At 42.2% G+C, this 23838-nt stretch overlaps 2 protein-coding genes across 6 annotated transcripts; one reads left to right on the top strand and one right to left on the bottom strand.

Annotated features, from left to right (window-relative positions):
• The first annotated feature begins 631 nt into the window (after nucleotides 1-631).
• ETFBKMT (electron transfer flavoprotein subunit beta lysine methyltransferase) lies at nucleotides 632-8914 on the top strand. 5 transcript variants are annotated; one of them, XM_054631681.2, is made up of 6 exons: nucleotides 633-1102; nucleotides 2791-2910; nucleotides 3000-3063; nucleotides 4024-4443; nucleotides 7020-7150; nucleotides 7879-8914. In XM_054631681.2, the coding sequence occupies exons 4-6, from the start codon at nucleotides 4124-4126 to the stop codon at nucleotides 8241-8243; spliced, it is 816 nt and encodes a 271-aa protein (XP_054487656.2). In that variant the 5' UTR covers nucleotides 633-1102; nucleotides 2791-2910; nucleotides 3000-3063; nucleotides 4024-4123; the 3' UTR covers nucleotides 8244-8914. The 5 variants fall into 5 exon arrangements, with proteins under 5 accessions (XP_054487654.2, XP_054487656.2, XP_054487651.2 ...); XM_054631679.2 differs by having other exon boundaries at nucleotides 632-1102; nucleotides 2791-3793; XM_054631676.2 differs by having other exon boundaries at nucleotides 3000-4443.
• Nucleotides 8915-10580: 1666 nt separating this feature from the next.
• AMN1 (antagonist of mitotic exit network 1 homolog) lies at nucleotides 10581-23825 on the bottom strand. Its single transcript, XM_054631675.2, is given in 9 exon segments — nucleotides 10581-13207; nucleotides 13779-13890; nucleotides 15508-15564; nucleotides 16955-17172; nucleotides 17538-17682; nucleotides 20328-20460; nucleotides 23632-23716; nucleotides 23719-23770; nucleotides 23772-23825. Coding segments are annotated over 9 exon segments (915 nt in total). The 5' UTR covers nucleotides 23811-23825; the 3' UTR covers nucleotides 10581-13133.
• Nucleotides 23826-23838: the final 13 nt, after the last annotated feature.

Below are 23838 nucleotides of genomic sequence, written 5' to 3' on the forward strand. Positions count from 1 at the left end.
TGGGCAGACCCTGGCTTGGGCTCTGGAATCGCTCGGTTTAAACCCCTGGTACCCTAAGTGCTGCAGAATCATCACTTCGGGCAATGCATAAGCGCCTTTCAAAAACGCAGAGCGAGAAATTTGGTACACTTTGTCCCACCGGAGAGGTAGAGAACCTTTAGAAGCGGCTTGTATTCCCTAAATCGCAGCAGATGGGACTGGAGATAGAGCAGAGACAAGGTGGGAGCTGTTGGAGAGTCACAGGGGTCTCAGAGGGAGGTGAGCCCGTTTGGGGAGATCTCTCTGAACCTCAGAACCTGGGGAATTGGAGGGGATGCAGGTGGCTTTGGCTCCTCGTCCCACACCAATGAGTCCCAGTCACTGCCACGTGAAAATGTGGCCACTTCGAGGCCTCGGAGGAAACACCAGCGTTTGTAGGTGTAGGTGTGCCTTACCTGCCCTACCGAGCTGTGCCCTCCTGAGGGACAGCAGCAGCACAGGGTGGGAAGCCCCCTCTCTCCTGCGCACACCAGAGAGGCTCTGGGGAGAGAAGCGAAGCTTTGGAGCAGCAGGAGTACGAAGGGGACATGGAGCAGGCGGGACGGGAGCAGCGGAGGAGCGGGATGGGCACAGCAGAGGAACGGGCAGAGGTCCCGCTCGCCGAGAGGCAGAGCCGGCCCTGGGCGCTGCCTGCGGGAGCTGCCGCTGTCTCCGAGAGGCTGGAGAGCTTTCCCTGGGCCCCACCGCATTGACAGCGCCCTTGATCTGATGTGCGAAGGGCAAAAACCCCCTCATTTTCCCTGCCGCTCAGCTGGGCCGTGTGTTATTGCTCCTTTTCCCGCGCGGATTTTTATCAGCGTTTTTAAACACAGGGCTAGCTCGCACTGACGCACGTCTTTCCGAAAAGCCTTTCGAACGCATCGGCAGCGGAGCGAGCCCACGGCACCGAGCAGGGCCGCGGACTCGGAGCGGGGCAGGCGCTGCAGGACGGCAAACAGCAGCGGCCCGAGCTGCAGCGGAGGCCGCGGGGCCGGGCGCTCCGGCGCTGCCGCTTTAAGGGCGGGCGGGCGGGCGGGAGCGCGGCCCGGCCCCGGCCCCGGCACAGCGGCGGCGGCAGCAGCAGGTATGTGCGGGCTGGGAGCTCCGATCGGGCCGGGCAGCGGGCCCGGTTGTCCCCTTGTCTCCACCGGGAGCTGCCCGTGCTGCCGAGGCCTGCGGCCGCTTTGCCGGGAGAGCGGTGAGGGCGGCGCGGCGGCCCCGGCAGCTCCGCTCGGCCCGCGGCGCGGGCGGCGTGTGGGGCGGGCCGGCATCCCCCGAGGGGAAGGAGCGGGGTGGTTGGGCTTTGGACGGCTCTTTCTGCCAAAAAAAAAAAAAAAGAAAAAAAGAAGAAAAAAAAAAAAGCTTAAATTCCATAGAAATTGGGGTTTGGTTTAGGATTTTGGAGGTTTTTTGGCGGGGGTGTGGGGGAGGGTGAGGTTTTTCTTACATGTTTTGCTTGGTTTTGCCTTCTGGTCCAAAATCTACTCACCCACTGATTTATAGTAAGACAGGCAGTAGTGTCAAATGCAAGGATATCCACCCTGATTTTATTTCATGTAAAATGGACGGGCTAGGAGTGCTATACACAGGGATATTCATCCTGGTTTTATTCCCTGTAAGATGGACAGGTCAGGAGTGTCCAACACAGGGATATCCATCCTGTTATCCATCCTGGTTTTATTCCCTGTAAGATGGATGGGCCAGCAGTGTCAAACACAGGGATGTCCATCATGTTATCCATTATCATTTTATTCCCTGTAAGATGGACGGGCCAGGAGTGTCAAACACAGGGATATCCATCCTGTTATCCATCCTGGTTTTATTCCCTGTAAGATGGACAGGTCAGGAGGGTCCAGCACAGTGATGTCCATCGTGTTATCCATCCTGGTTTTATTCCCTGTAAGATGGATGGGCCAGCAGTGTCAAACATAGGGATGTCCATTCTGATGCCTTCCCTCACTAAGCATTTAAGCTCAGTTTGGCATCTTGAGCTCTTGACAGGTGTTTCTGTACCAACATTAATTTCAGGAGAGTAACCTTCGTGACAGGCCATGCAAAATAAACACTACAGGATCTCAGCCCTGCTAATTTGCAGCAATTCGTGGAGAAAAGCCAACATACAGCATTTGCTGACAAGATTTATCTCTCCAATTGATTGCAGTTAACATCATGCTTCCCTTAGGCAGATGAGGATTATAGAGATCTGCCTTCAAGAAAGAAGGCATTTGCTAATTGCATTCATTAATTACATGGACTCTGCTGAATGGCATTCTCCTGTGTGGAAAAATGCAAAATGTTTGATCATGTGTATTTATTTGTAATAGAAACATAAAGCCTTTAGCCAATGATTTAAACAAAGATTTAGTAGGAATATCAGCCTAAAAAGCAAAGTGTGAAGTTCACAGCTTAACGTTTGAGTAAGTGATTAAACTAAAGCCAGTACTTAAAGCAGAGGCCAGCACACAACAAAAATACAGTTAAACACCTATGAATTTTATTCTAAAGATACAGACAAATAAACTGATCTAATTCATTACAAAGTGTTAAGACTGTTTCACTGACATATTCTTCCTGTTGTGTCTTTGTCCAGTTTTAAGGACAACGTGCACAGCTTGAAGTTGTCCATGATTCTTTTGTTGTGAAAAACCATTGGGGCTGGGATGAAAGTTGTTTTTCTTCATGCATTATTCTGCTGGTTTGTGAAAACCAGTGCAGAAGAGAGAAAACCATTAAAAACAACGAGTTCAGTTTCTTGTTTGTTTGTACTTGCAGTCTTGCTGTTGTGGAAGCACAGGCCTGAAATGCTTCTCTGGTCGTCAGTTTCAGGGGAGGTTCAAAAGCTGTGCCCTGAAGCAAGGAAGTCTGAGTTATTGAAAAGAAATTAGAGAGCAGGTGAGGAAGGAAAAAGGATATGGAAATACTAATGGATGGGTGAAGGAGATCTAAGCAGGAAGGCTGGAAAACATTTCCTCTCCCTTCAGGCCCCTTCTTGCTGAGTGGACTCTCAGGATCAGCACAGGAAAGGCTCAGGGTCTGCAAGAGAAGGTGGGTGAGGAAAGTTTGGTGATAAAGTGCTGAGAGGCTCTTCCTTTGCATCTCAGTGCAGTACTGTGGCTCTCCACTCTCCATGCTCTTGATTCTTAAATGAATCTAAACTCTGACACACCAATCTTTCATTCCTTATTCATTACCTGTGTGAAGTGTTCTACACACCTAGAGTGGTGTGACAAGGCTGTCCAATCTGAATGTATCACCTTTTAAAAAGAAATCTAAATTTGTTGGATTCAGTTTCTCTCTTCAGACAGCCTGGAGCATGTTTATATAGTGCCTCAGTGGGCTACAGGGATGGAGGTCTGCTTTCTTCTACAACTGACAGCATCCACGTGAGACTACTGCACCATAAGACTAACCAAACCTTTAAAATACAGGCTGAAATGCAATGAATTAGGACCACTCTGGTTAAGATCAGTTTTGGGGTTTTTTTTCTATTTTTGTCAATTTTGGAGCTGGCAGATTGATAAATCTTAGGGAGAAAGAGGAATTCCTTTAATTACTTGCCTTTAAAAAAATGCTTTTGTATAAAGATTCATCGCCATTATAAAAATGGTAATTAATGGTGTCTCTTCAAACAACCTACTGATAACCACTGCTATGTCCACAGGCCCTGCAATGCCAGAGTCTTCCTGCAAAATCTGAAGATTCAGTGGAAGAACCCAAAATGGGAGTAGATTGCTGTGTGTATATCTTGAGGGCAGAGGGAGAGAGATGTTAAAAGGTTGCACATTCAATTTTTAGCTCTGGCTGTCCCACTAACTGGTTGTTTCTCACTGGATAAGTTCAGAGTACTCTTCTGAATGGGTCTCTTGATAGTTTCTTCCTTGAATACCACTTCTTTTAGACTTAAGACTGGGCAGGGGCAAGGCACAAGAGCACAGGGATCTCCTCTTCTTAAAGACTTGAAGTCACTGAAGAAACATCACTGACATAGCATTTTTCTCCTTTCAGGAATTGTCATCCATCACTATGAAAAACAACACCCTGTGAGTTAGTTTCAAACTTTCTTCAGATAAGCTCTGCTGAGGAAAGCTGGTGTCCTTGGGGAAGCATGGCCTTCCGTGGCTGGAAGTGGCTCCTCCTCCTGGGCAGGCAGAACACCCTTGCCAAGGTGTGGAGAAGCAGGAGGGGAGGCCCCTCTCTGTGCTGGCAGCGCTGCTGCCACTGGAGCTCAGGCAAGCCTCTGGCCCCCGAGGTGAGAGCGTTTTTGGAGGAGAACACTGAGGTCACCAACAGCGGGCACCTCACCCCAGAGATCCGGCTGCGCCTGCTCACCCCCCGCTGCAGGTTCTGGAGGGAAAAGCCTGACCTGTGGCCTTATGGGGACCCATTCTGGGCAATTTACTGGCCAGGAGGCCAAGCCCTCTCCAGGTATGCAACCAAATTCACCACAGCTGATGAGTCCAGTGTGCCAGGATGTCAGTCCTTGCTCTGTTTGTAGTAATTCCTAGTGATGTGTGTTTGCCTATTATGGGTGCATTATCCATCCTCCTCTCTGCTTATACTGGAGTGTCCCAGTCTCTGCTGGCTGGTAGTGAGTTCAGCACCTGTTGTGTAAAATAACTTGTGCCTTTTAAATAGAAATTTGTTACAATCAGTGGCTATGCATGTGCTGACAACAGGGCTGAATTTGGATCCATGGAAGGGCTGTGCAGATGCCATCAAAACCTAGTGAGGTGTTTAATTCTATCACTCCAAACAAGAGGATTTCTATTTTGTCATAACGTGTATGGGTTTTTTGTTGGAGTGTGGATGTGCCTCTGGTCTGTTGAGAAAAGTAGTTTAATGCTGATGCACTTGGAGTGTTGGTTAGCCTGAATAAAAACTCTCCTCATCTAGGATTCAGCAGCCTTATTGTCGTGACTTTTTATGGCTTTTAGTCAGATCAGAAGGCACATTTTGATTTTGGCTGCTGACTCTCAAAATGTCTTTAAATGTTCCTGATTCAGAAGAACTAGAGTTCTTTTATTTTGTGAAATCATATCTCTCATTTAAACAGCAGAAAAAAAAAATCTTAATTTTTACAGCAGAGAGCAAGCTGTCAGAGAGTCCCCACATAGATGAAAGGGAAGAATCTGAATTGGGGCGTTACTGTTTTTCTGCAAGAAAGCATAAATAAGAAGGCAGTTTTGACCAGGTAAAAGATGAGTCTTACTGTTAAATTATGAGTTGATTATGCCATGTAGATGAACTAGAGTGCTCCTAAACATGGGGTATATAAAATAGATTAGTTAATCTCTTAATTTTCCTATCATATGTTTTATATGCTCAGATATTTGGGTAGCAATAATAATCTAGCATTTCACTACTTTATTGTCTTACTGTTTATGCACAGGTTTGATGTATTAAGAAATGTCAGAAATCAGTTGCATAATTTGGAAGAGTAAAAAGGGAGCACAAAAACATATGGTTACCTCCATAACTGTCCTCCTATCAGAGCTGGCATTTCCACAGCATCAGAAGTCTCCTATTTCAAGCTACTCTTGGTGTAATCCAAGATTCCTCGTTAACCCAGGAGGGCAGAGAACACTGTGTGTACTGTGCCAGGGGACACAGCAGCATCCAGCTCTCCTGAGTCACCAAAACCAGCAACAGCAACTCAGGAACCACTCAGCTGGAAACAAGGCATTTGCAGCATTAGGGCCACATCACACCCTACACAAATTACTAATGGAAAGTCATGGCAAATCCCAGAGGTGCTCCTAGAAAGGAGAAACACAGCACTTCTGTGGAGATCCCATGCCTGTCCTTGGTCCTGGTGGTAAACTGAGGGCTATACTTAGGGGAGTGATGGCCTTGAGGGAATGCTGTTAAACATCTGAGCTGCTGAGCCTGGACACAAACATCCTGCACTTGACAAACTTACTGGGCCTCTTGGTGCCATTGCTGCTGGTGCTTCCAGGCCCAGACATTTCCATCCATCCATTCCCAAAGTACACCCATCTTAACATTTCTGTGACAGTCACCTGCACTGGAGTCCCCCTGCAAAACCTGTGCTTACCTCTGACCCCTGTGAAGAGTCAGCCATCACTCTCCCTGTCAGAAGATAACACAAATGTAGAATCCTTTCTTATTTCTACTTCAAAAGTAGTTATGGAAATTGGTAGTAAAATTATGGCAGTTTGCACTAATTCATTTCACCCAGGGCTCTTCTCCCTGACACCTGGGGCTTTCCCCTTGGCAGCAAATTGAATTTCATGGCAGTTGTTAAAGTTTGAATCCTCTGCAATAGCTACAATATGATTCATAGTATTTAACAATAACTGCTACTTGCCTTCTGTCAGTTCTCTACTTCCAGCCTAAAGATTTTTCAGGATTTCTCTTGGCAGGTGTCAGCAATTAGATGAAGATAGCCTCTCTGCTCACCACAGCTCTATTCTTCTCATTGCTACTCAGGAACAACACTAAGCAGTCTCAAAGTACTTGCATCTCTATCTGCATGGCTCAGGAAAAGAAAGAGGAGAAATTCCTCTTCTTCCAAGCAGTGTTTCAGCAGACTGGTGGGTGGGCAACATATTCACTGTGAACACATAATGTTTTTTAAGTCAGATTGCTTTTAATTTCTACAAATCCTTACTTCACTCTTTCTTGTGGATTCTGATGAATTCTAGTTACCTAGAAGTGTCTACTTACCAGTTTGTGTCTACTTACCAGATAAGCACACCTGTCAGAGAAGGAGACATAAAATGATTGACATAAAATGTTGCTTACTTGTCTGAATTTCTTTTTGTTTGTGGGGGTGGAGGACACTAAGGGAGAGAAATTATGGTTCTTGATTTTTATATCATCTGAGACAAATAAGGAGTTTTGTGGCAGCTGCACATGTGGAATAGTGTTAAGGTACCACATTTCATTACATATTTGGCAAGAAATTCTTATCCAGTGTACTGTAAACCTGAGAAATTTGCATGATCTTGTTCACTGCTTTAACAGCTTTTCTTTTTCAGGTATATTTTAGATAATCCACGCGTGGTTAAAGGGCGATCGGTTCTGGATCTTGGAAGTGGATGTGGAGCAACAGCAATAGCTGCTGTGATGAGTGGGGCATCCCAAGTCCTTGCCAATGACATTGACCCGAGTAAGGCTTTTTTCCATCTCTGTGTAAAGATACTTCCTAATTTTTAAAGCACCTTTAACACAGACTTTTCTTTGCTCCATCTGGGAGAAATTCAAATTCCAAACAGAATCCTAAGAATGCTAAAAAGAGAAATGGGTTTTTTCAGTACTGGAAGCTGGGTTGTACCAGCCTCTCTTGGCCCAGGTATATCTCCATAGCTCCTTAGAACAAACAGCAAACTTTCTGTCAAGTTTGTGATGCTGTCTCACCATCACAGCTGGTTTGGATGAGAACTCCAAGCACAAGCAGCAAGTTGGCTTCTCTGTAGGACCCCATCATTTTCCTGTACTTTCATGTACATCAGGGCCTAGATTTTGCCTTTTTCCTCTAGGCTTTGTCTTTCCATAATTGACTTATGAATACAGTTTATTCATAATTTAATTACTCATTAGTTAGGAAGGAAGTATATCCATAGGTTAAGGCAGTTATTATATTCTACTTCAATTCCATGATTGGTTTCCACTGCTATCCATCCTAGGAAAACTTCTTCCCAGTGTCACGGTGCAATGAGGATAAAATTTCATCACTTCATGCTAGATTTTGACTAAAAAACTGTGGAAGCGCCCTAGATAGGATGAACAACAATATTTAAGAGATGAAATTGAAAGATCTCATCACAGAAATATGTAAGAGGGTTGAATGGCAGAATCCTAGAATATAACTTTAATTTTCCTTTGACTTTTCTTCAGTTGCAGGAATGGCAATGATCTTGAACTGTGAACTGAACCACCTGAATCCCTTCCCCATCACCATTAAGAACATCATTAATTCAGAGGCTGGCAACTGGGACCTCATAGTTCTAGGAGATATGTTTTATGATGAACAACTTGCTGATGGTCTGCATCACTGGCTGCAGAAGTGCATCAGGATTCACCAGACTGAAGTGCTGATTGGTGACCCTGGCAGGCATCAGTTTTTAAGCCACAGCATTCACAGTCAGCTGCACAAAGTTATAGAATATTCACTGCCTGAGTCTACGAGACAAGAAAACTATGGGCTAACATCAAGTATTGTCTGGAGTTATCAGCCCTCAGACAGCTTAGATGATTCTTGAAGCTGCCTTTCTATGGGATTTTGTCTCACTTGATTGGCTTTTTGCAGGTATATAACATGAAAATGGGAATTAAGCAGGGAACATTATCTGTTAAAGAAAAGCAGCTTACTGTACCTTCACTGGACTGATTTCAATCATACTCACTGAGGCTTTTGCTCAATGTGATGTAAAAGCTACATGCAAACTGTATTCAAAGGATCCTGCACTGAAGTGCAGATCTACAGACAACTTACATGTAGGAGTTTGCATGCTTGATGTTTCCCATGTGTATTTGTGTCCTGCTGACATTACTGTGAAATGTTTTGGATGTCCAGCATACTGCTGTGGGGAGAGGGCTGTGGCTGAAGGACTACTGCATTGCTTCTCCAGGCTTCTGCAGCTTATTTATAGAAAATTTCTGAATATGAAAATTATTGCTGTCCTCCATAAAATTCTCCATGAGATTTTTAGCTCATAATATGCTCAACTTGAAGTGCCTTGCTCTTTTTCTGGGTGTCTCTTCTGAATGTCAAAGTAACTAATTTAAATCTCCCCCTTCCCCTCTGTAATAAAAATTTCCTCTTCCTTGAAACTGACAGAGTGATTATGTAGGAGTTGCACCCAAATTTAAACTCTGCTTGTTGACTGCCAGCCAGTGTAAAAGCTGTAATAAATGGAAAGTGAATAAATAGTACCAACTACGGGGTACCTTCATTCCCTTGAGAGTAGGGTCAAATGATCTACTTTCCCTACATTACCCTTTGCAAGAGTAAACCAGGTAATGTGTCACCTTGGGAAGCTGCTGAGGGATGAAGAGGTCTTTACTTCTGTGACAAACAGAGAGTAACGAAATAAAAACAGGGAATGCAAGTCTGATATAATTATTTTGCTCTTCTCCTGAGTAGATGCTGGACAAACTCCAGAATCATTCTCAGTTTTATCTGCCAACTAAGAACCAGTTTCATCTGCCAAACATGGTACCAAAAAAAAAAAATCTGAGCCTCGGGTAAGATGCTGTAACGGTGGCCATTTGAAAAAGAAACCCATCTTTTCAGAGCAGTCTTACAGGAAGTGTCAACTTGAGCAGTCAATTATTGAACAAGTAGTGATGGGGAGCTAATAACTGCATCATAGCCCACCGTGCAGTGGTGCCAGGTGCTGTAGTGAAAGCTTACAAATGTGCAGTAGTGTGTGGTACTGTCATGGTTTGAGAGGAAGTAAGTTTTCTGGGATATGCTGTGCTCACCAATAGGTGTTCAGATTTGAATATTGGCACCTGGTGTGGCCACTGGGGCATGGATACGCCTCTGAGAACACAGGGGTTAAAAGCAGAGCACTCCCGGGGGGAAGCTCTCAGGTTCCAGTGGGGAAAGAGTTCGGATCCCTCCCCTGTCCAGCTGCTGCTGCTGGGCAGGGTAGGGCAGCCATGCGGCCGGGTGAGGTAGGCCAGGGCTTGGACAGAGAGGGGAGGTGAAGAGGCCCCCGAGGATGGAAGGGTGGGAGAAGCACCAGGAGGCACTGGGCAGCCCCCCCAGGAGAGAGAGAGTACAGCCTGTGCTTGGGACTGTGCCACCTTGATAACATGTGCCAGCAGCACTGCTGAGAAGGAGTAGGTGGTGGGGGTGCAGTGAGAAGGTGCCCAGCTGCTTGTGGGAGATTTGGGGCTTTCAGACAATGAAAACTTTGCAGAGCATTAACCTTTCCTAGAAGAGAGATAGAGATGAAATGGAAGAAGGAAATGCGTGCAAGTGTGAAGGTCTGGGCAAGCGGAAGATGTCGGGAGAGTAGAGAAGAATCTTAGGTGGGAAGAGATGATGGAGTGGCCTTAGCTGGACTCTTCTTGTTATAGCCATGGACAGAACCATGTTCCTTGTGACACAGAGACTGCATCCAGGGGGAGGCAATAGCTCAGAGCCAAGAGGGTTCAGTGTTGGTACCCCTCGGCCCCAGGGGGTGAAATCTGGGGGGGACAGGTATCCCAAAGGTGAGACTGTGCTCTTTTTGGAACAGGACAAAGCATCCTTAAAAGGACAACCCTAGAAGCAGCGCTGGTCCATGTTCAGTGGTGAGAGCACTGGACATGAAAGGAAGAGGTCACGACAGCAGATGTACTCTGGGCGGTGCCACGAGTGACATGGAAACACACAAGGTTTCAACAGTGTTTCCTGGGGAAGCCTATGGCACAAGAAGGACTCCTCTCCTCTTGATGATCTGAGAATTGATTATCTAAAGGGTGGTGCTGGACCGAAAGTTGGTGATTTGGGGGAAAGATGTATTGGAAATTTGGTGGGGGGAGGAGGAAATGTTTTTGGAAGGTTTTAATTTTCCCTGCGTGTTTGTTTTTACTTAGAGTTGTAGTTTAGTTAATAAAGTTTTCTTTTCTTTATTTCTAAGTGGGGGCACTGGCATTGTGCTAGCCTCAAACCATGACAGGTACTCACTCAGAAAACCATAGTATTCATGAAGTAGGAGGTTTAGGAGCTTAGTCAGACATACATGGTTCTATAACCCAGCAAGTTTTCAGAACTATCCAAACAGCCAACTTCTGAACTTTAATCTTCCTAACAATATGTGAATATTCTGCAAGACTCACAACAATAATAATGTCCATACAATAGAGAACATGAAGTGGCAAGCACATCCATGAAGTTCTTCTCCCACTTCACCCAGTGCCTGTAAACAAATTTGTTGAAAATTACTGTGAACCAAAAAACATTCCAGTAGAGTCATGCAAATACCAAAAACATAAGCTCTAATGGTGAAGGATTTAAAGTAAGTTACATTAAACTTTCAAACCTAAAATTACAGTGTTACCTTGTTGTAGTGTTGTACAGCTTTTTAAGCACCAGGTGAGGATGTACCACTAAGTTACACATTGAGAAGAGGCCGTAGGGGAAGATGGTAAATGTACAGGCACACTTAAGGATACAGTATAAGCTTCAACATGACAAATCCAAGGTTATATTAGCAAGGAGAAAAAGGACAACTTTGCCGCTGAGGTTAGCAGTAGCATTCTTTCACAGAGCTGCCTAAACAGCTGTATGATCCAATATCAAAAATAGTGCAACACAGATTTATTGTCCAAGAGTTCAAAGGAATGATGGGTCCTGATTGATCCCAGGGATTTCACAGGGCATAACAATAAACTACTCCTCAGGAAAAAAAAATTTAAAAAAGGAAATAAAACCTGGTAGATTAGGTTATTAGGCCTCTATCAGGTGCAAGGATTTGCTGCAGTGACAGCTGCCAGATGCTTGTGGCTACTGTAGCAAAATAATTCCTTGCACCAATGGTTTGTACTGGAGCAGTTACACCCACAGGGATTCCAGGAAAATATTCATCACTGGGCTGAGCCGTGCAACAAGAGTAAGGGATTTAGGTGCTGGTCTTGCAAAAAAACCGCTTTTACTGACACCTGAACAACTTTTCTAAATAGTCTTGCACTTTCATAAACCATATAATCAACAGAAGAACAAAGATTATTGTCAGACATCATAATATCATTTAATATTGGCAACAAAAATTACCTTCCATGCAATTAGACCTGAACTTTAAATAGATTACTATAAGACTAGTTTATTTCTGCAACACTGAGGTGTGGCTATGACAAGAGTTAAATGGTAAATATATTCCTTACGGTTGCCTAAACTCTTTAGGTTTCCAGATGTCATCAAATCCATGTTAGACCACTGTAGCTAAACCCTTCCACTTCCAGATCAGAGCACCCAGTGTGCTCCATGCCCTTATAAAGCTAAAATAGCTGGCATTAAGGAGCTAAATGTAGAAATCCTAGAACTCTGACCAGTGGTTATGCTGGTTCAGGAAAGCCAAGAAACATGACTTACAATTGTCATGAGAGCACTGCTCCATCATGCAATAAACTCACTCTACAGTTCAAAAATTATTTTTTTAATATTACTATAACTGAACAATAAATGTATTGATATTTTCAGCTTCTGGGGGCCACTGGATATGTAATGAACTGCATACAGCAGAACACACTCTACCATCCTGAGATTTATGTGTTCAGACACTACATTTGGTCCTATTTCACTCACAGATATGCTTCTAAGTACCAGTGTTTTGTTCCCTAAAAGGATTTTCATGTAGAAACACAGGGAAAAGCCAGAGCAAATTAAATATTTGCCCATGTATAAAATCCTGTTCTTGGTCACAGCTACTACTCTGAAACTTGTAAAGTCACCATAACAATTCCAAAGCAAGTTTATGTTTACACATTCACAGGCTGTACTGCAGGATATGTAAAAATCCAGCAAGTATTTGATGGTAAGTAAGAACAGAAACTGCAGCATTAGTAACATCAGAAGAAAGGTACCTATGTTTTTTACTCCAGACCTAGCAAAAGTACATAGTGAAAGGAGATTCTTTGTTACTACTGAAAGTACATTTGTATCACTGTTAATGCCACCTCCATTCACCAGTTCTGGCTGTTGATTTCTGTTAGATTCAACTCTCAACTTCACAGACATTGCTGTGTGTTAATGTTACATTTGAGCTGGGTACTTTTAATTTTAAGTACCACCCCAGAATACAAACTCAGAACACACACTCACCTAAACTGGGTTTGTGGTAAATTGCTAAAGGATGCTAAGTAGCAGCCAAATCCAGCACTTCAGGAAGCCTGAGCAACAGCCCTGTAATATTAATTATAGTTTAACTTTCCTCTTAATGAAGTATGATCAATGCAAAGACAGACAGGGCTCCAAGGAACATCAATGAGAAAGCCCAGGCTCACAGGCAAGGACTGGAATGTCAGTGGAGACCTCCAGTGGGAGGCAGGAGGGATGCAACCTGGTGGAAAAGAAGTCACCAGCTAGTTCTCCAAGGTGCCTCTTTACTGAAGGAGCTGTCCACCTGTAAACTTGACACTCACATGTACAGGATAAATAATCAGTAAACGGTCCATGTTAGTTGCTTGATTTTGTTTGATATGATGAGTTGCTCTAAAGCATCTCGGGACCGATCTGAAAAAGAACAAAGGAATTTCTTGTTATTAATTCAGAATATAAAGGTGGTATTTGGAATAGGCACACACCACAGTAAAGGAATTCTATATCTGCATTTATATTTATTTTGCTATCACAATATCACAGTTCAGATACATGTGTAGTAATCCAAACCCTCTTGGTTCTTTTTCCAATCACCTAACTGTAAAGTATCACCAACCAATAGAAGAGTTAAAACACCCATAGGCTGTCCTATTCCATTCCACTGTTTCTGGAATGGATGCTGTTCCACACTTTTGGAATAGAGTAGGGGTTTAAGATGCTAATATTTTTCTGAAGTCTTTGGGTCTTCATCAGCATGCTGAAGAGGAAAAAACCCATGATTTCCAAACAAAAAAATCCCCTCTCTGAAGGCTGCTGCCACATTTCAAAGCAAAACTCTCACCTTGCTTTGAAAATCTCAGTGTACAATGATTATTTTATCCAGTAAGTTATTATTTGTTTGGGATTACTTATGGACTACAGTGTGCTTTTCAGAAAGCAAGGAGGTATGATTAGCAAGTAATTATCTTCTTGTGATTAGACCTACCTGTTATCAGTGGGCATCCATGGAACAGGAAAATGTGTATCTTGGGACAACAAGTAAGGACGGCTTCCACAGCGATGTCTGTCAGATTCACACAGCGCTCCATGTGGATCTCCTGTTAGGAAAACAGGAATGACAACAGCCTGTCAGAGCACCCAGAGTTTTAGAGGCAAAGCTTTCCTTTGCCCAACCCATTTCAGAGATCCCCAACCAGCAGGAATTACGACCTCTGTGCACTGACCTCATATATGGTCCTGTACAGAGCAGGAAAATACCCTAAGGAAAAATAAGACAGCTTTTCTGTAAAGAGTCTAAACTAAAATCATGAAGTGTAAGAGCCTGAGATGAGAGATGTGGGACTCCAGGTGGCTCTTCAAAATGCTGTTTATTGTATAGGAGATGCTACAGCAGTCTCAGGTTGTGGGTAACAGAGCAATGCCTACAGCTGCCAGCCTACAGCAGCTTATAGGCAAGCCTGAAGCTGCTTTAGTTCTGATTACAATGCATTATAGATTTTTCTTTGCTGAGCATCTTAATACATAACAACCAATCAGCATCATACACAACACCTTCACTATTACCTACAGCCTATCACAACTACTGTCATTACCATATTACAGTCATTACTCTCCAACCCCAGGAGTTAGTATGTTACAGTTTAAGCTTAAAGTTGGTTTTCTGTTTTCTTTCAGTGGAAAATTCTTAGACCTTTTTCCTACTTGCCACATTGGCATGTTTGTTTGCCTATGGTATCTTCTTTTCCTAAGACCTATTGCTGCTTGGTAAAAACATCTGTTTTGTTGTGGTCAACATATCCTTTGCTCTAGTCAAAAAACCTCCTTCCAGCTTGACTTAACCTTTGCTTTCTTAGTTGTCCAGTAATGACTGGCTCAGCAATTCTCAATTTAGACATCTATTGTTCTTCTATATCAAAACTTGCTTCCATCTCTATTCTGTTCTCAGGTTCTACATTCAGAGAGCTTTCTGCCAAGCATACATATCTGTGAAACTTTCTTGTCAAACTTTCATCTTTTCCAACATCAAAGGTGAGTTTTCACAACACACACACACAGCACTCAAGACATCTGAGTAAACTCTTCAAGGACATTCCATGGTGTTTGAGCCCCATCACTTTGCCTATGACATTCTCCTACCAATTGGTTGTCCAGGAGAACAGAACCCAAACTGAATTCTGGTGTTTCCCAAATTTTCCCATAACAGCCTCTGCTGAAGTTTCTGGTGTTTCTATTTATCTACACAGCTCCTAAAAGAAATCAAAGAACTTCTTCAAGATCAGACTAAACCCTGCTCTTTCCTTAATTTCTCTGCAGCTGTACAACTACTGCCTCTTGTATATGCCAGGAAAAGATGAAAAGCAGAATAACAAAACAGGTTATTACCAACTTTTTTCCCCACCTCTGAATTGCCTTACCTACCTTACCAATAAATAGAACATATAAGAAGAAATGTGGAAAAAAGACCATCAAATCTAGTGAAATTAGGATTTGGTAAAATATACTTTGGAGATTGTAGGATAAAAGAAAAAAGCCATTGTCTTATTGCAAAGTCTTTCCAATTTATAAACTCCAAGGATATTGAAAGAGGACAGAAATGAAAGTCAGTCAGTAAAAACCCTCCCTCCTAAGTAATGCTGCTGATAATAGTAATTATAATTTTAAAATGCAGGTATTTTCCTTTGTTCATCCCTTTGTTATTAGGTTAAGTCAGTTACCTTTAAATTCTTTGAACATCTTCCACTCACTAGTGCTACAACGCCATCATCTGTTACCTGATGGAAAAACCACAATGGATTAAAGCTCAATTTTTTCAAGCACAGCTATTTAGATGTAAAAATAATATTAATTTATTCACTCCCTGCAGTCAGTGAATAAACTTAACATTACAATATTTTCTTCCCAGCTAAACTAGTGGAGAAAATATTCCAAGGTGGGATTTTTTTCATTCTGTTAAATACTGTTTCATCTTCCTGCCACCTGATCCAGCCTGGCTTTCTGCAAGGATACTTCCAACTGTGTAACTGCTATTTCTGCAGCTTCCTTGTCTCATTTAACAGTGGGTACACTAACATGGACAGAGCATAGCACTTTAAATTTATAGGTTTAAAATGCGTTTCTGCTCTACCTAGACCAATTTGGGTTGGGGAAAAAAGTAATCATAGCAGAAAAGTTTAAAAAATAAGTGTAAACATGTAGTTACTGAAGAAGCTTTTACCTCATTTAAAATACACACAGGGAAATTGTTGTTTTCCATAAAGGAAGAGAGGCAAGGAAATAAAAAGCAATGAAGTAAGTCTGGAGAAGTAAGAGTTAAATAGCAATAAATAAAAAATCCAAATGAAATATTAAGACTCTTTTGATACCCTACTTCTGGAAAAATCAAAAGAAAAATAGCATCTAAAATAAGAACCTCCTACATGATTTCCAGACTGACATTTCATTGTGAATGCTCAGTACTGGACTCACATTCAACATAATTACTCACCATCAGTGTCAGTTGAATGCTACACTTACTGCAAAAAACCTTTCCCTCGCTTCATTATCTCCCTGTAATTATGAAATATGTTACAGGATTGCTTTTGCAGCTTGTCTCCCCCTCCTCATGCTAAGCACTGTTGTTAAATCTTCTTCCCTGCCATTTCTGACATTTAAAATGTCATTCTCTCAGTGTTGACTCTGTAATATAACTCTGACAAGCACAATCACTCCTAAAATATCATTTAATTATGGAGTGTTTACTCCTACTAGGGGCTTGCATTGTTTGACATCCTAGACTATTACCTACAACAGTTTGTCCTAACTGAAAGCAGGCAATAATCTGTCCAAGATTCTACTTTCTTTAAATGAAATATTTTGGATTACTTAACAACTTCAAGAAAATTATTGCACTAAATAAATATACTAAAAAAACCCCAAGGTAGATTCTAACAAAAGTTTTTCTTTGGTTCACCATACATGCTCTAATACCAAAACATGTATTTTTCCAGTCATTAATAAGCAAAATATACCTTTCCTTTTCCTTAAGAGGCAGAAATTAGAAATCAACCATGGTCCTAAATCTTGTCAAGAGTAAAGCTGCGACGATCCCCTTTGAACTTTTATCATGACAATCTTAAAAAAGAAACAAACAAAAGTCAATTGTCCAATTGCCACCGTAGCTACCTGAGTAGATGAGAAGTCCACACTGTGAAGAAATTTGCAGTTTTCTCCTAGTGCCTGCAGAGATGCATCCATGATGCCTGAGCAGCTGCCCAAGTTCACTATTTGTAGGAATTGGCAGTTGAGTGCAAGAGCCAGAACTCCACTGTCAGTTATATCACAGCACCTTTTGAAAGAGGCTTCTCGCAGGTAGGGACAGGATAAGGCCAGTGCTATGACTCCTGCCAAAAAAACAACATTTGAAAGTTATTCATTCTCTTACAGAACCACCATGCTGAGTCCAAAGGCTCTGGAACAGGTTTTGAGGAAGGAATAATTAAGATAAAGTGGAAAACATGTTAAGCATAGCATGGTTTTAGTAGAAATCTAGCAGGAGAGTAACCTGAGAGCTCTCTCCTAAGATAATTAGTGCTCTAGGCCTGAAATTTACACCACTGGAGAGACTTTTTATTAGTACTGGGGTAGCATTGGGGATTTCTTTTTTAAGCAATATTTACCCTAGATATATTCTTTGCAATTTATTCCAATCTAACAAGAAAAATAAGCCAGAAATAAGATCCCAGTTGTCTGTGCACAGATAACACACCTTCTGAAGTAATTCCAAATCTGTTCTCCTTGCAAGAATTTAAGTTGATCTTTTTCAGCTGCTTGCAGTTATAAAGCTGCAATAACGCATTATCTGTAATATCACAGTCTCGGAGGTCCAGAGACTCCACAGCAGGGTGCAACACCTGTAATGAAAACCCAGCAGTTCAGTCAAACTCTGCTGTGCCATCAAACACATGCATTTTTACATCAAATACTTCTAACATCAGACATCACATACAAGTTTGCAATAGAGGGTGGGGTTACTGTGGTGCTGTTTGCAGGGGTCCCAGGACAAGGGAAAAGACGAGAATCCTGACTCCATGTTTCAGAAGGCTGATTTATTTTTTATGATATATATTATATTAAAAGAAAATGATACACTAAGACTATACTAAAAGAATAGAAGAAAGGATTTCATCAGAAGGCTAGCAAAGGAATAGAAAAGAATGGAATGGTAATAAAATCTTGTGACTGACCAGAGTCTGACATAGCTGGGCTGTGATTTGCCATTAATTAAAAAGAACCACAGGAGACCAATCACAGATGCACCTGTTGCATTCCACAGCAGCAGATAATCAGTGTTTACATTTCATTTCTGAGGCCTCTCAGCTTCTCAGGACAAAAGATCCTAGCAAAAGGATTTTTCATAAAATGTGTCTGTGACAGGGTTACCAGTCCTAGGAACTAAAAACTAAAAAAAAAAATCTGGTCCATTTGTGCAACAGTTCAGCTCCTACAGCACAAACTGTTTCTGTGACAATATGGAACAGGAGCACATTAATACTGCCACTCAAACAATGGAAATACAACCTTGGTGGTTCACTTGCCACATGTGTACCCAGGACAATGCCCTCACACATGCTAGCAAAACTTTGGGGGCAGAAATCTGCAGTGCAAAACAAAAAATACTGACTTTGATCAAAACTTCAGCCTGCATAACAGGCAAGAGTGATATTTGAAAGGTATTTTTCCCTAAAGTATTTTTCTCACCCACACACACTCTTTTGCTCATAAACAAGCACTCTCATTATCATACCATGAAGAGGTACCAAATCCTCATTAAATGGGATCTTTCACTCCCACAAGACCCAGACTGGAATTTTTGTGAAATCTTTCTCAAGAGAACATTTATGAAAGTTAGACCCAAAGCAGTGGAAGGCAACAGATTTTAGTAACAATAGCCAGATACTCCCTTCAGCTTGTCACTCCCATCCTTAACTCCCAAGGATAGAAACATAAATTTCCATAAACTAGCAAAGATAACAGCACAGCTGAAAGGTTTGTTAAAGGCCTATTCCTCCTGTTGTTCACTCTAACAATGTACAATAAAGATACTACAAGGCAAACTGGCTGTTTTGCAAATATATAAGCTTTTGAGATAGACAAAGGGTTGGCTGGATGCAGCACACAAAAAAAAGACATTTAAAAATACATGTTTATATTTTGTGGATACTTGCTGAACGGCTATATAAAACTTTATGGTAAAAGGGATTTAGAATAAGGAGTTTGGCATGCATGTGGATGGCTGCTCCAAGCAGAGTAAGGGGGGAAAAGATGCATGGTAACACAAATTTGGACAAGAATACAGAGGTAAGAGATAAAATAAAAGTACACACAAAAGTTTAGATTAACAGAATTTCAACTGAAATTCTTTCAGCAAAAATTCTTTTTAAAAATTCGTTAAAAAAACCCCGAAAAACAGAGGAAAGGCATGAAGGACATGAATAAGAATAAATGGGATACTGCTAGCAAAGAAAGCTAAGTATAATATGCCCAAGGAAAATGATGGATGGATAAGGATATAATTGCAGAAAACTGCATGAACAGAGAAAGAAAAAACACATGAAAAAAGAACCAGAGCAGAATTTCCCAGGGTCACATGGGAAATAGGCTCCAAGAGAAGGCACTGATGAACTGCTGAATGAAGGCAAATACAGAGGAGACTTTAGAAAGAGACAGCAGAAAAGTCTGTAAATTAAGGTCTCTAGTTTATTTCCAGACTAAAAATGTCCTAATGGATTTTGTGCATTCATACACACACAATCACATGGCTTTAATGATAGAACCTGTTATGATGTTTTGAAATTATTCCTTACTGAAAAGCTAGTCTAAACCAGATTTTGTCCAGTCAATTTTTCCAAAGAACTTGATTTTTACTCAAACATTTAACTTGTGTAAGCACAGAATCATTTTATCTAAAGCTAAATTGTTTTGTTTGTAAGTTTTCCACATTGCTTCTGCCTCTACCCTTGGCTCCACTATCATGACTGAGAAACTGAGAATATTTATCTCTTGAGTTCCAGGTCTAAGCAGGAATGCACAGGGAGTTGTTAATGTTCTGTTTCAGCAAGGCCAACCCTTAGCTTCCTTCAATTCTCACGCCTCCTTTTGAGGCTGAACAAGATAACAGTAAACAGACAGCAAAACACATTCTTCAGCTGAATTTACAGCTGAAGAAATGTCATTAACTGGTGTCATACTGAAACACTGACACACAGCACTGTGCAAAAGGGATGGGATAATTTGAACTTTTGATTCCTAGCTCTGCCATCATTATATTTCAAGGAATCAAAATTTAAATAAATTATATGGAGATTGTGTGCTTAGAATCTGTGTCAATAGAATTCTACCAACAGAATTCTAACAAGCTGCTGAAATCCTTTATATAATATATATAATAAATTATGCATGAGCATCTTGAGACACACTTCACTCAGGAACAGACTGGTGTGCAAGAGGCTGCTTTCCTCTCCCAAAACAGACAGTATACTTTTGAATGGATTCTTACCTCACTGATATTTTCATCAGTTATCTGCCCTTGCCTACTCATTAATTTGATCAGTTTATCCTTTATATTGGGTGGCAATGACTTAATATCTGCAGAGTATCTGGAAAGGTTCTTTGTCAAACACTGAAGGCATCTGAAATAGAAGAAAGTTACAATACAGTCACAAAGAAGCATTACATGGTAGAACTAGAACAACCAATCCATATTTTGTAATCTTTTGCACCCAGCTATGGTTCCCTCAGACCTTATCAGCTTCAGCTGTTCCATGTTCCCACTGATTCAGCTGTTGCCCTTTGGGGTCAAGCTGATCCTTCTGTGAAGCTGTTCCCTAAGCAGCTGAAGGCAAAAATCAGCCCCTCAACCATTTCTTTCTGTGCCTTCCTCAAGCTGTCTCTGAAATTTGCAGTTGCAGTGTGAGCTGTTAAGTGTCTGATCTGAATGAAAATCCCCTTGACTTAAACTCTGAGGACACAGAAACAACACTGCCAGGAAAAGTGGCTGAGTGCAGGGGGCAGCAGCAGCCTGGAGTAATGCCAAATTAAATTTAGCATATAACCACAGCTCTGGAATCCCTACAGGTAAATAGTAACAAAAAAAAACTTGGTCTCGCATCAGAATGCCACCAAACTGCAGGAAATTAAACTCACACTCAAAAACCTTAAAGACGTCAAAATATTAATGCTTTATAATCTGAAGGGTAGCACAGACTTAAGGCAGGAAAGAAGGATGATTTCCATCATGGAAGCAGGTTTAAAAAAACCACTGAGGTTCACACAGTGGAGGATGAGCACTTCTAGCAGGTCGCTGCAAGCACACTGTATGGAGGAGACATTTCAAGCAGAACCCAGGCCCTGCCTGCAGACACCAGGATCACCTTTAACTCATTCCTGCAGAGATGTGCAAGAATTCCACACCTTCACAGAACCTCAATGACTGCTGGATGAACTCAGCTGACTGATCAACAGAGAAGCCTGTACCAAGCTCTGTCTCAGGCTATGCAGGTTACACCATCCACATTCTTTGTTTTGAGATTAAACACCTTATCTATATACAGACCATTCCTCTACTTGACTGCAGAAATTTTTAGGCAGTTATTAATATGCCTATTATTTATAGGCAGACATATTAAGAATAGTTGTTTACCCCTTAAAAAAATAAAATCTTATCAAAGATAATAAACACACCATTTATTATCATCTCTGAAGACCACAGATGTGAACCTGCTCACAGGCAGGATCTGTGCAACATGGTGAGCAGAAAGCACGGGCTTGTCTCACTAATGCACCTCCAAAAGGGACCTCTAAACCAACTGCTTAGTTCAAATCTGCAGAAAATACTCCAAACCCAACTCAGATACATGGAAATCAATGTGAGCTACGCCAACTCTTACCATGGCATATTAAATTTACCTTGAATGGTTATTAAGATTAATCACCTTCTTTTCAAAAAGCTGGTTGATATTCTCATAGCACAATATTGATCTCTAGTTTACACAATTAATCATTTAAATTATAAAGGCTTTCACAGTAATTCTACTTTATAGGAAACTATAAAACACTTACTGGCTACACCATGGCAACTATAATCTTATCATCAGTGCTCTAAGGTACAAATAACAATCTAATTGTACTCTTTGCTAGCTATTCTTCTTTTATCTTTCAAATGAAAGATTTTATTCCCATGCTGTTTCTAACTTCCTCTAGAACACAAAGGAATCTGACATTGACAGATAATGCAGAGAATAGAAATATTCAGTTCCCCCTTGGAGTTGCAAGATAGAGCTTAAAGACCAACTAGCAAATTACGTAAAATAATAAAAAAAGTAGACACACACGATGCTAAATGTAGCTGCAACCAGTGGGTAAACAGACAATGAGGAATGTAGTGGCTTTTGTGCAGAAGTTATGTAACAAAGAACAACTGTGTATGTCCTAAGAGAAGTTCAATGCAAAGTCACCCTTTGCAACGCTGGGGACACTTGGTGACCACCAGAGACCCCTTCAGACCCCCTAGGACCACAATGTCATAAATGAGAAGCTTGACTAGGCCAATATTCAAGCAGCAATCAATTTATTAATTAATATGGTAAAGTATGAGCAATACAGCACTGGGTACAGTGGGGGAAGCTTTCCCTCCAACTGCACACCCATAGTTGAGGCTTACAGGTATTTATAGGGGTACTCATAAGCTTTCTCAGCAGTTTCTATTCCCAATTTTTACGTCACAATTCTATACACTATTGTGATTTAATCTTCTCAGGATGTACATCCTGAAAGGAGTACCCCAGCTGGTGGGGTCCAGCTTCCAGCTGTGGGTCCACCTTTTGATTGCAAGGAATATAAATCTCATAACAGTGATGTCCAGCTTCCCTTGGTCTAAACTATTAATCCTTGAGGTGATGTTCATCTTCCTTTCTCAAGCTGCTTTTCACTGTTTTAAGGCATGAGATAAGCATGCTTCCTTTTTATGTATTCTAAAGCTATAGTTTCAAAGACCCTTACTACAAGCAATATACTAAAATTATACTTCAAAAGGTTATGATTGCAAAAGTCTTTAAGGCTTACCTACAAGCAGAAAGCTCTTGTCAAAAAGCAACATCTTAAAACTTCAATTCAAATCAACTTAAGACTTATAAAAGTTAATTGTGAACAAAGGATAGATTCAAAGGCTTCTTTCATGCTTCACTTTCCTTAGTTATTTATTAGAATTCGTCTTTATAACTGTCCCATGGTCGGTCTCCACACATATCACAATCACAAATACACACGTTGCCTGTATGTACCTGACATGAAACACAGCTTTGTATTTCACAACAACAGAACTTCCAGTGAGATGTGGATGCATGAAAATTAGTTCTAGTGATGCTTATGTATTAGCCAGTAAGCATGTTTTAAAGAATATGTATGGAATAGACACTTGTAGAGTGTCCATAGAGCACTATGGAATAGACATCTTGTAAAGTGTCACGATAGACTCGCTTAGAGGAAAAATCCTCCAAACGTGTCCAGTTATGCAATAAAGAATGCCTGCTCTCAAACACTTCAAACACCATTCGGTGGATTCTCCGGGGCCAGGAGAAGCCAGGGATCCTCAGCCGTCCCTGCACACCCGGATCTGTCAGCCTCGTCACCCCTGTCACTCCTCCCGAAGGGGCACCTCTGACGATCCCCGCCACCTCTCCCGCAGCTCCCGAGCGCTGCCGGGCCCTGCCCGCAGCCGCTCCAGCACCGCCGCCCGCGGCCTGCCCCCCTCCCTGAGCCCCTCGCAGGGCGGGCAGGCGGCAGCGTGTCGGGGCGGCACTCACAGGTCCAGGAGGAGCCGGACATCCTCGCCGGCGCCGTCCCAGCTCATGGCAGGGAGCGGGGAATGCGGCGGGGAGCGGGGAATGCGGCGGGGACGCCGGCCCGGCCCGGCGGTCGGTGCCGAGATGGCGGCGGCGCCCGGAGGATGACGGGAGATGTAGTCCTGCTCCCGGCCCGCCATGGGAGCGCCTCCCGAAGCGGCCTGGGGC

Source organism: Agelaius phoeniceus, chromosome 5 (assembly GCF_051311805.1).
Source record: "Agelaius phoeniceus isolate bAgePho1 chromosome 5, bAgePho1.hap1, whole genome shotgun sequence".
NCBI classification, from domain to species: Eukaryota; Metazoa; Chordata; class Aves; order Passeriformes; family Icteridae; genus Agelaius; species Agelaius phoeniceus.

Bases quoted from the DNA above. Each gene is read 5' to 3' on its own strand.
- ETFBKMT (XM_054631679.2), top strand. From the start codon at position 4,124: ATGGCCTTCCGTGGCTGGAAGTGGCTCCTCCTCCTGGGCAGGCAGAAC. The intron at 4,444-7,019 runs GTATGCAACCAA...TTTCTTTTTCAG, and splicing joins GGAGGCCAAGCCCTCTCCAG to GTATATTTTAGATAATCCAC. The intron at 7,151-7,878 runs GTAAGGCTTTTT...ACTTTTCTTCAG, and splicing joins TGCCAATGACATTGACCCGA to TTGCAGGAATGGCAATGATC.